We start from the raw sequence: 12,042 nt of genomic DNA, 5'->3' as shown, positions 1-12,042 counted from the left end.
ATTGGCATATAGTTTGGTCAAAGACTTTAGAAGCGGAATGGAAATGGATTAGTAATGGAATTCTAAAACAGACATATATTAATTTCCAAATATGGCGCATATTAATGGTGCTAAGTGTTGCAATGGTTTAGAAACTCACTTTAGAAACTGACAAGTATTCCTTCTCTAAATTAAAAATAGAAAGCTGTCTGTTCCAAGTCTAAGAAAGTTTCATAAAATGTTTATTATAGTTGTTTTATATTTTTGAAACGAAGGCTTAACCCGTTTCTATTTTTGAAATGGATGTGCTTCTGTTTCTATAAATAAGTGATTTGGGCTTTAAATTCAGAAAGGTATAGAAACGGAAGTTGTTTCCTTTTCGATATATAGAAACGAATTACCTGTTTATTTCTGTTGTTCCTTACGCATGCATGCAGCTATAAAAATGGATGCACTGCTCATTTCTGTATTTGAAATGGATATGTTATCAGTTCCTAAGTTCTTTGGAAGCTCGCCTGAGTTTAAAAAGATTTAAATGTCCGTTCTAAATTCGTTTAAATATCGCGAAATTGAATTTCTTCTCCCCCTTTCTCTGCTCTAAATTCCTAATTTCTTCACCCTCTTTCACCCCTAATTCACTCTCCCTCTCTCACTCTCGCTACCTATCACCCCTTTCTCTTGCTCTCACGTTCTCTTTCCATATCCCTAATTTTTATACCTCTCTCCTTCTTGGTCATTCGTCTAATCCTTCATTTCTCAGTCACTTGTCCCTTACTTGTACACTCATAATTAATGTTTTCATCCATTATTCTCTCATTAAACGAGTTGTTTATTTCTCTGGCAGTGACTCTCATTCTCATTATCTCTATTTTAGGTAGTTGCACATTTTGTGGAGCACACATGTGGTTTTAGACACTATATTTTGCCCAGACTTAAAATAAAATTTTTTAAAAAAATAAAAATAAAAATAAAATAAAATAGGAAAGTAAAAAGAACCGTCAATTTATTTTAAATTTTTAGTTTTAATTTTACTCTACACCATCATCTCTTTTCCTCATCAGATTCATTTTCGCATTGTTTGTTTCTCCTTTAGGCAGTTTCTTTCACGCCAGCAGTGCCCTCCACATCTTCAGCAGTTCATCCATCATCAACCAATCACGTTGAAGCCATCTATGAAGATTCACCTTGTGTCTTCTTCTCATTTCATTATCCTCTTTCAGCATTTTCATTTGTTAGAGTCTGAGGTGAAAATTCAATCTATTCCATGTAAAATTGTATTGTGGGAAATGATTTCGTTTTGCTTTCTGTTAATAATTGAACGCTAATTAATTTATTATTCTCCATTCGATTTGCAAATTGATTTATATCTATTTGGTTTTTGACATAGTTAATCTGTCATTGTGTAGTGATTTAAACTATATAACTCTGTTCTTCACTTCTCCCTGTTATATTGTTTGATAATAACATGGATCAATACATGCTAGTTGTGAGGTTAAATTTTGACATTGCATTTCATTCGGTTTTTATGAAGGGTGATGTTTTAGATTGATTTCATGGGAGGATGATTGTATGAATGGGACCCTTATACCAAAATTCATTGATAAATAATGGATGGTACCATTTAGTGTGTTTGGATATATGATGTTGGGGATGATGTGCATAGGAGATGGAGATTCCTAGTTGGGTACTTTAAAATATGATAATCTCAGTATATTAATTCCCATCATGAATTTTGAAAGCATTAATAGACGAAATGATTTTCCGTTATTTATTTCAATGTCTAAATATGTGTATGATGTGTATGTATATGCTTAATCCTTTAAAATGGGATGATATTGATAGCATGGAAGACAAGGATATTCAAGTTGATTAAACCTTGGATTATATTCATGATGATAATAACAACAATAACCAATAAAATATTTTTAGGGGTCTAATAATAATTGCATCTTAGACCTCACTTATTGACAATTTCATTATAAACTCTAAAATAAAAAATTTAAATTAAAGTTTTGATGTTTAATGGTAATTTCACCTAAAATCCTATTTAAATAAAATTTTATAATTAATGCTTAATGTTTAATGGTAAGGTCACCTTAAACCTATTAAAATAAAATAATTAATCTAATTTTTTGTCTTAATGGAATGTTCTTCTTAAGTCCTATTAAAGTTCCATGGAAATAAATTAATTAAATTTTTGGGTTTATTGATAATTTCATCATGGACCCCCTAATTAGTGTTTGATGGTAATTTCACCTTAAACATATTTAAGAAAAAAGAAATCAATCGTTAATTAAAATTTGTTGGGTTGATTAGTTTCATCACCTTCACCTAAATATAAGTATAACCATAAACCCCATAAAATGCACTACAATACAAGTTAAAATAATTAGAGGTCTAATGATAATCTTATCTTATACCTTTTTAATTACAAAATTTGAAATTAATTATTCCAGGTCTAATGATAATTGCATCTTAGACCTTAGGATTTAAAAATTTCAAGTATTATTAGGATTTAATGATAATTTCATCTTAAATGCTACAAACTTGAAATAAAGCATATAAAATCTTTGAAGGTTTAATAATAATTTTATCTTAAATCTTATAAAACAGATAATAATCAATGTTTTGGAGTTTAATGATAATTCCATCTTAAAGCTCTATACATCAAATAAAATAATAAAATATTTAGAAAATTTAATGATAATTTCATCTTAAATCTCACAAAATGACAAAAATTAAGATCTTGAGTTCGATGATAATTGCATCTCAAACTTAAAGAAATAATAATTAATGGTTTGTTGGGTGTAATGATGATTTCGTCTTATACCCAATAAACCAAGTTAATTAGATTAATTTCTCTTAAACTATTCTAAAGATAATAATAAATTTAAACGTAATATTATTCTCGTATGAAAATTATTTAATTGGTCGAGAGCAACAAATTTTGGAAAATCCAGCTTTTGGGAGCATCTCGCTAAATCTCTCGATCAACTTGTAAGTAATATATGTGTTCAATTCATAAGTTGCATTCATATATAATTAGGCGCGCTACACACGTAACACATGTGATTAATAATGGAGAGTTGAAAGTTTTCACGATATATTGGAATCCCTAGGAAATGATACCTTTCTCGGTATTAAAGTTTTAATCATGGAAATGGAGGAAATTAATAAAATGTTAAATAGGTATCATTTACATCACATATATACTTGATTCCTTTTAACAAGATTTGTATTTAATGAAATGACTGATACATTTTAAAATAAAAATAAAAATTCAGTTAGCTTCTATTTTTAATAGTGTGATTTAAAAAATATATGAAAATAAAAATAAAAATAATAAAAAAAACTCTTAAAAATAAAAATCTATTTTAAATTTCATTGTCCATTTCAAACATTTACAAGTCAAATTTTAATTTTTCAAGTTAATTTCATCCCAAACAAGATTTTATTTTAACAAATTTAATTTTCAAAAGTACAATTTAATTTTCAATTAGAATTTTATTTTCAAGCCAAATTTAATTTTCAAATAAATTTTATTTTTTTAAAAAAAATCAAATTATCTGTCAAATTTAGAAGCTTCCTTTAAAATAAAAATTTTCAAAAATAAAAATATAGTCACAATTCATTTTTAGGATATTTTCACTTACTTGTATATTTGACTTACCCTAAGAGTGAGACATTCAAGAGTTCCTACCTTTTCGATCAAAATAAAGAACAAACATTGTAAATTAATCTCCATTTCAAATCATTGATATTAATTTATTTGAGCACATCCTTAAATCTGTCTACTATTTTGAGACTATATGGGGTGCATAACACATTTTCCACATATATAAGGACCCCGAACCTTGAATCTTTGGAACAAAAGTGGATAATTTTCTTTAAACTAAAATTTTGAAAATAAAATAAAAGGTTTTCTTTATTTTTTCCGCAAACATTAGAGTAGCGACTCCTCACCTTTCCACTTCGATGTGAATTGTCTCGCAACTGCAAAACACATTCCGACATGATTCATTCGGAGTGTTCCCATATAGCTTCAAATTATCCTCACAGTGACAAATAAAAATAATTAATAAGAATCAATTACACAATAAAAATGAATATTCCTATTTTTTTAACTAATTATGCAAATATATTTATAAAATGCATAAGCAATTTTAAAATACAAATAACATTGAAATTAAAAAAAATCAATATCCAACTCACAAAGATGATGACCTGATTGCAGCTGGTCAGACTGAAAGGAGAAGATGGTCGGCTTCGATCATCAATATAAATACGCTGACCTCTATTAATTGATTGACTAAAATAATTTATTTAAATTACAAAAATAAAAATCAAGCCTAGGGTTGTACCCAAATTTCAGTAGAATTTCTTTTATAACTAGCCCTAACCCTTTGCAAGAAAACATAGAAATAATGAAACAATAGTAACACAAATGGCCTTAGGTCCACAATTCATATTCACATGCCCATCCGAGGGTTACAAGAACCCTAAAATATATCCAATTGTTCAATTTTTAGTTTAAATTCTTAACTTTTTTACTGTCCAATTAATTATTTACATTGCTCTAAAAATTATAAAAATATTCTTGGAGGTCATTTTCATCGTCATTGTATTAATTAAATTTTTTACTTAATTTTACAAAGTTAGAAATATTTAATTAATTAATTAGCTAGCCTAAAGTTAGATAAAAGTTATACAAGTTAAGTTCGAGTTTATCTTTACAAATTATGTTATTTAGAACGCATATTTGAAAATGCTGAAATTGACTGTAATCATGACTAGTTTCAAATTAGATAGTTGGATAATCAGATTGAGCGAAAACTTGATTTCGAGCGTCGGTGAGCTATTGCCGATCCGAGTATACTTCCAGAATGCTTGAAGACCATTGGCCATAGATTCAAAGACGGTTCGTCCAAAATCCTTCCCGATTATCCAATATCGGCTGATTTAGTTTAGAACGTCTTCTCTATTTGACCTTTGATCAAGGCGTGGTTAGTGTCAAATGAAAAATAGTGGAGTGTAGATCACAATTTCTAGGTAAGATCGTCCAAACTAGCGCCGCGTGGCTGAAATATAGTCGAAAAGCCATGAAAATCCAAAACTTCTTTTTCAAATTTCTCCCTCGTCCAGCCATCATTTTGAGTGAGGTTTGTCCCCCAAAGAAAGTCCATGGGATGAGGTTTCTAACGCCATTAGAATCGTTTGGACTGGAGTCCGGATGAAGTTGAAATCGTGTCGGGAAAAATGTTGCTTGCGCGCTCTTTCTTCCCTCTCCCTCCTCTCTTTTTGCGGTGTTGGCCGTTGCTCAGGGTTGCTAGAGGACGTCAGACATTGCTAGGATCGCCTGGAGTCTTGTTGACACGGATGGTTTGCTGGCCAGACTAAAGAAACGCAAGGGAGGGGGAGAGATGAAGGGTGGGGGGGCAGGAGGAGGGAGGTAAGGTAGCTGGGTGTTTAAAATTTTCGGATTTTTTTTTCTTTTAATTTCATTTTAAGACCTCAACTTTCTTAGATTCTTCAATTAAATCTAATCATTTCTTTTCAATTAGATCCAATTCTATTTTAACTCATTTAAATTAAATTTTATGTAATAATAATAATAATAATAACTTTACCTTAATTTAATTAAGAAAACACTATATTTAAATAAATCTTTACAAAAATTATATGTAAATAAAAATGTAGTATAAAATTGTAAACTAATAAAATAATATTAAAATTATATTAACATTAATAACATTTTTAATATATATATATGTATATATATTTTTTTAATTCGGATCATTACATATATATTTCTTTCACGGTTGTTATAAAAAAAATATCATTAACAGAATTTTATAATACAATATTAAAAATATAAATATAAAAAAAATAAATTATATTACTTAAAATAAAATACTAAATCATTCGTGTAACTCACAAGTAAATCACCCATTTACTTTAAAAATGAAACTCCATTAATTTTTAGGACCGAAATATTTTATTTAATATGTATATGATTAACTTTGACATTGGATTTGGTTTAAAATTGTGATTGAAATGTAAAAAAATATATATTGTTAATATAGGTTTTAATAATTTTATTATTATACATGTATAGTATAAATATATATTATAATTAAATAATAAAAATATTTTATTTTATATACAAATTATTTTTCGCACTATTATTCTCAAACTTTGGTCGGTATGCTGCACTTAGATGGAAAAAACAATTAGCTATTATTTTATTTTTTTTTCTCTCGTCCAGCTTGAAAAAAATATAAATATAAAAATATTAAATTATATTACTTAAAATAAAATAATAAATAATGGGTATAACTCTCAAGTAAAATCACTCATTTACTTTAAAAATGAAACTCCATTAATTTTTAGGATAGAAATATTTTATTGAATATGTTATATGATTAACTTTGACATTAAATTTGGTTTAAAATTGTGATTGAAATGTCGAAAAAATATATATTATTAATATAAAATTTAATAATTCTATTACTTAACAAAATAAATATTATAATTAAATAATAAAAATATTTTATTTTATATACAAATTATTCTTCGCACTGTGTCTTAAACTTTAGTAGGTACGCAAAAAAACAATCACTTATTATTTTAATCCTTTCTGTCGTCCAGCCTAGAAAAGGTTAAAAAAAAAAAAGGTAAGAAGTTATTCCACTCCCGCTTAAAAAAATGTAATCTCACCATTTCTTTTTTGATCTAAAATTTGAATACAAGCATAAAGACAAATGCTCCACCTAAACATCTTTTGCAGTAGGAGTCCTACCATGTGATGCAATAATTACTGATAATACATGCCTGTTGAAAAATAAAGCAGAAAAGCACTCGTACTACAGTGGAGAGGCTGTGGCCAGACGACACGTCCACCAGACGAACTCTTCAACGCCTAATAGAAGAAAAAAATTATATTTTTATTTCAGCTCAGCCCCTGACAACCTCAATTACTGCACAAAAATTGGTAATTCACAACTTGAGATCCTCCAATATCCTGATAAACAAATATGCTGTCATTATGCAGGTGGCCCAAGACGGTTCTGCAAATTGCAAACATATCACATCTTCTACGAGTCCTATAATTCCCTAAACATATTATTATTGTTGTCAATAATCAGAAATAACCAGGAGAGATAACAACACACCAAATGAGTCAACTTAGTTCAATATAACAATATTTCTTTACAAGCAGCAGGATATGAAAAAAAAAAAAAGAAAGACATAGACAACCAGCTATCCAGGAATAATGCATGGAAAATGGAAATCAACAGTTCATGTACATCTCGAATAGAGTTGTCACTGCTTAATAAACAATCCCAAAAATTTCTGAGTGCTTGATTTCGATGACCTTGTATTCACTGGATGCAATAAATAAAGGAGATGCTTGATGCTGTGTGGAAAACAGGGCTACTGACACCAACTAGTTGAAAAACTTATTGCCATCATTCGATGCTTGGATCTTACCTTCACTATCGACCATCAGAAGATGTGAAGGACTCAGCAAACCCAGTCGGTCTAGCTGGAATACTTCCCTTGCTATCACCGAAACTAGTATAGCTCACTCCGGTGCTTTCTGCATCCTGCCAAAACTTTAGCATTTGAGGAAGTGGTAGACTGTAGTCAATGCCACTAAAATCCTCTGATTCATCTTTAATTGGTTTCCACTTCTCAACGAGGGGTGCCAGCAAACTCACCGCATGTCCCATATCAGGCCGATGGCTTGGTTCTCTTGCAGTGCAATGTCCAGCCAGTTCAGCAACAATGGAGATGCTTTCATGAGTCTCTTCATTTGGTTCAATTGATGGGTCAATGGAAGCCATAAGCTTCTCTTGGCTTGACTTGATTCGCCAAAACCATTCTGCCAAGTATCGACTTTCCTCAGAGCGTTCCTCATCAAGGGCCATTAACCCAGTCAGAAGTTCCATCAAGACCACTCCGTAGCTGAACACATCAGATTTAGTTGTAATCTTCCCCATTACTGCAAACCACAAAAAATAAGGGATTTTAGATGCATGAAAGTAACAGGATTACACATGTTAACAATTTAAAACATTGGAATCATGTTGAAGCCTGCAACAATCCCCACACCCCAAGCGCCACCACCCCCACTCAACCCAATTTTTAACATATAACCAATTCTTCATCATAAATGAACACATAATTATCAAAATTTTCAATTATTCAAAAGAAAAAAGATTGTAATAAGAATGATTTTCAGACAACAAACAATACTTTAGCAATTGCAGAACTGAGAAAAGGGTTAACCATGCCATACAAATTAATGTGTTCCATGAAGGATCTTCAAATGCAAATTCTTAACAAGCATTATTCTGCAAATGATATTCCTCTTCCTTGTGTCATTTTAACAATGATTCTGACTTGAAGATGTTGGATTGAAGACAGCAATCCAAAATTAGCAGTTCACAAATCAAGGTTTTCAGCCAAATGGGGAAAAAATAAAGAAAAAGAAAAAGGGAAACAAAGGAAGCAGTTTTGTGCAATTTGTTACAGATATTAAATAAAAATTTATATCTGCTCAGCCAAATCTGATACAATTGAGAGATAATAAAAATAACACTAAAACAATATCCCTTGCAGTTATTGCCATTTTTCTAATTCTTAGTAAAAATTATTATATCTGATGCAAAGGGGAGAGGAACTCATACCAGCATATTCAGGTGCAAGGTATCCAAATGTTCCGGCAAGCCTAGTCACTACTGACTTCTCTCCATTCGGAGCAAGTTTCACCAATCCAAAATCTGAAACCTTGGCATGAAAATCATCATCTAGAAGAATGTTGGAAGATTTGAGATCTCGGTGAATAAAGGTTTCCCGAGTCATACTATGAAGATACTCCACCCCTCTGGCTACATCAAGTGCAATGCTCAGCCTTCTTGTCCAAGACAGAGGCTCCAAATTCAGGATTTTCCATTGGAAAAGATGTCTGCTTAGGGCACCCTGAGACATATACTCATAGACAAGAAGCCTTTCATTGCCTTCAATAGAGTACCCCAACAGAGAAACCAGATGTCGGTGCCGGACCTTTGAAAGAACAGCAATTTCAGCCTGAAATTCATCCAAAGCTTTACTGCCTATAACCCCAGCTTCCATTCTCTTAACAGCTATTTTTGTTCCGTCTTCCAATTCACCCTTGTAGACAGTGCCAAACCCACCATGCCCAAGCTTATTTTCTGGTGCAAAGCCTTTGGTCACCTTGCGAAGAACTTGAACAGATATGATCAGGTTTCCAGCCTCAAGTACACGAGAATTCTCCACCACACTGGTAGCATTACTTCCAGAACTAGTGGCAGTTTGCGTGGATAGGCTCTCAATGGTGTTGTTTGAAACTGCAATCTTAATTATATTTTCTGGATCAGATGGATCTCTAGGGTGAACCACAATGGAACTAGGAAGCTCTGAGGTTTCTTTTCTCTTCTTGAAGAGGTAATATATGGACAAAGCTATCACCACAAGAACCAATAATGAACCAGCTGTAATTCCACCTGCAATTAGTAGTTTTGTTCTTTTGGAATTGTTGGATTGGTATGAAGACAGGATGAAACCAGATGAATTAGTGTTTGAGCTCTTGGTTGGAGGAGGTGGAGTAGTGGATGCTGATGGTTGTGCGCTACCAGATCGGTTGTTTGATGGAGGAAGTGAAATCCCAAAGGGTGGACTACTAGTAGGGGAAGGGGTTTGCTGACTCTGATTACTAACTAAAAGTGGATTTCCAACGATAATGAGCTTCACACTTTTCTGAAATTTGGGTAAAGGAGGAATAAGATTGTTTCCACTAACATCTAACAATTTCAAAGAGTTCAACTTGGTCCAGTTGCTAGGAATTGTACCATTGATATGGTTTTTTCCGAGATTAATTTGAACCAGTGAATCTAATTTTGCAATGGAAGGACTAAGAGTACCAGTAAGATTATGTCTAGGCAAATTTATAACATAGACCTTTGACTTTAAATCACAATTCAATCCCAACCATGGCCCTTGACAGGGATCATTACCAGACCATTGAGAAACCAGACTTAATGGATAATCCAACCCACCAAGAAAATCCAGAAGTGCATTAACTTGAGGGGCACATAAAACACCAGGTTTGGAGTGGCAAAAAGAGTTGGAATCATAGGAAATCTTACCAGCCTTAAACGTTGGTATTGGACCCATTAGATGATTATTGTTCAAGTCCAAATTATCCAGCACCATATCAGCCAAGCCCTGAGGAACAAAACCAACAAGTTGATTTCCATTAAGATTAAGGTCTTTCAACAATGAAAGACCTCCAATATTCTCCGGGATTGTTCCAGTGAACGAATTTCCTTGAAGCCATAGCTGCCTCAACGATGTCATTTTTGCAATCACATCGATTGAACCACTCATGCCATTTCTTTCTTGATTATTCAACCACAAAACCGTCATCAAAGATTGCCCAAAACTCGCTGGAATTTGACCTGATAGTCTATTATATGAAAGTCTTAAAGCATTTAGAGACAACAAATTGCCCAGAAAATCCGGCAGTGGACCAACTAAATTGCATCCTGAACAAGAAAGATTTGTCAATTGAACAGAATTCGCCAACTCACTCGGAAGAGACCATCCGGTACTCTGATTGAAAGGATTTTCATCCAACGCCAAAACACGTATACTACTGAGCCCATCAAAGAAATCTGATGGGATTGTATCAAATTCATTGAAATCCAAAAATGCAAATTGCAATTCAGATAATCCTTTAAAGGTGGGCAGATGGCCATTGAAGTGGTTGTTTTGGAGGCCTATATTATAGAGCTTTGAAAGCTGGTTGAAGTTTTGAGGGAGTGATCCCTTAAGATCCAATTTTTGCACCTGAATCTGAGTGATTCGACCATTAGAACAGAACACATGAGGCCATGAAGGAGGACCACATGGATCATTACCGTTAGCCGGCCATTTAAGAAGCTCAGGATTATCCAATCCATTCTTGAAAGCCATCAGTACCTTAAGGTCATTGGGATCTGTAACACTGTAAGACAATTTGACAAAAAACAAGAAGAAGATAGTGCAAAGCTTGATGTTGTCGTCCCCCATAGCCATAACTTGGAAGAACTAAAATCCAGAAAAAGAAGAAAAAAGAACTTCAATGTACCTCGAAATCCCACACAAAACTAAGACTTTCACATGTCAACAACTAAAGAGTGAAATGGTATTTGTTGAAATGGACAATGAAACTAGGTGATTTTGAAGGGAAATGGAGAATACCCAGAAAGCTAACATAAGAACAGGTACACGGAGATTAATACTTTTATCAATCTCTAAGAGGAAACGAAGACAAATCCTAAAAGGTTGAGTATTCTACCATTGCTGTCTGTCTGTCTGTCTGTCTCTCTCTCTCTCTCTCTCTCTCTCTCTCTTTCAATCCGTTTCTTTTTCTATCTTGCAGTGATCCATTGTGTTCGCTTTCCATTTTGCTTTCATTTAATTTTCCAGGGGAGCGTGAACCGACAATAGCATCCTTTGGCTCAAGCTGAGTTTGGACAAATATTTTGGTATATTTTATAATTATTTTATTTTTAATTTACTAAATTATTTTTTAATTAAAAATTATCCTTTTATTTGTTATTAACAAAATAAATTTATTTTTAAACTCCCTAATATTTTCACAAAAGAAAAAGAAATTGTTAGTGGTAAATTTATAATTAAAAGAAATAAAGTTGTTGGCAAAAAATGAAATAAAGCTTGTGGGTCCGCGAGGATTTGTTAGAAGCATATTTAGGAAGACCCGCTGTTGGCGTTGGAAGTTTTGGATTGGGTTTGGGATCATAAAAATTCTCCAGCCAAATATGTCAGATTTTTGGCAAGGAAAATGCTAGATACGCTGCCCGCGTATCAGGCTAGTATCCAAGATTTCTTACCATGAATCTTATCATACTAATCAATTAACCATCAAGTTTTTTAATTTTTATAAATTTTATCTTACCATAAAAAAAATCATCAGATACTTTACATGTTATCACCTTTAGTATAATTTAACGATTAAAAAATAAAATTTTTTAA

General features: G+C 32.1%; 1 protein-coding gene across 1 annotated transcript; it reads right to left on the bottom strand.

Moving 5' to 3' along the window:
* Positions 1-7,140: 7,140 nt before the first annotated feature.
* Positions 7,141-11,514, bottom strand: LOC110660587 (receptor protein kinase TMK1). Its single transcript, XM_021818932.2, has 2 exons — positions 8,673-11,514; positions 7,141-7,984 (listed from the first exon to the last, which is right to left on the bottom strand). The coding sequence occupies exons 1-2, from the start codon at positions 11,080-11,082 to the stop codon at positions 7,476-7,478; spliced, it is 2,919 nt and encodes a 972-aa protein (XP_021674624.2). The 5' UTR covers positions 11,083-11,514; the 3' UTR covers positions 7,141-7,475.
* Between the last annotated feature and the right edge of the window lie 528 nt (positions 11,515-12,042).

Source organism: Hevea brasiliensis, chromosome 6 (genome assembly GCF_030052815.1).
Source record: "Hevea brasiliensis isolate MT/VB/25A 57/8 chromosome 6, ASM3005281v1, whole genome shotgun sequence".
NCBI classification, from domain to species: domain Eukaryota; kingdom Viridiplantae; phylum Streptophyta; class Magnoliopsida; order Malpighiales; family Euphorbiaceae; genus Hevea; species Hevea brasiliensis.
This window is presented reverse-complemented; position numbering and strand designations above follow the sequence as displayed.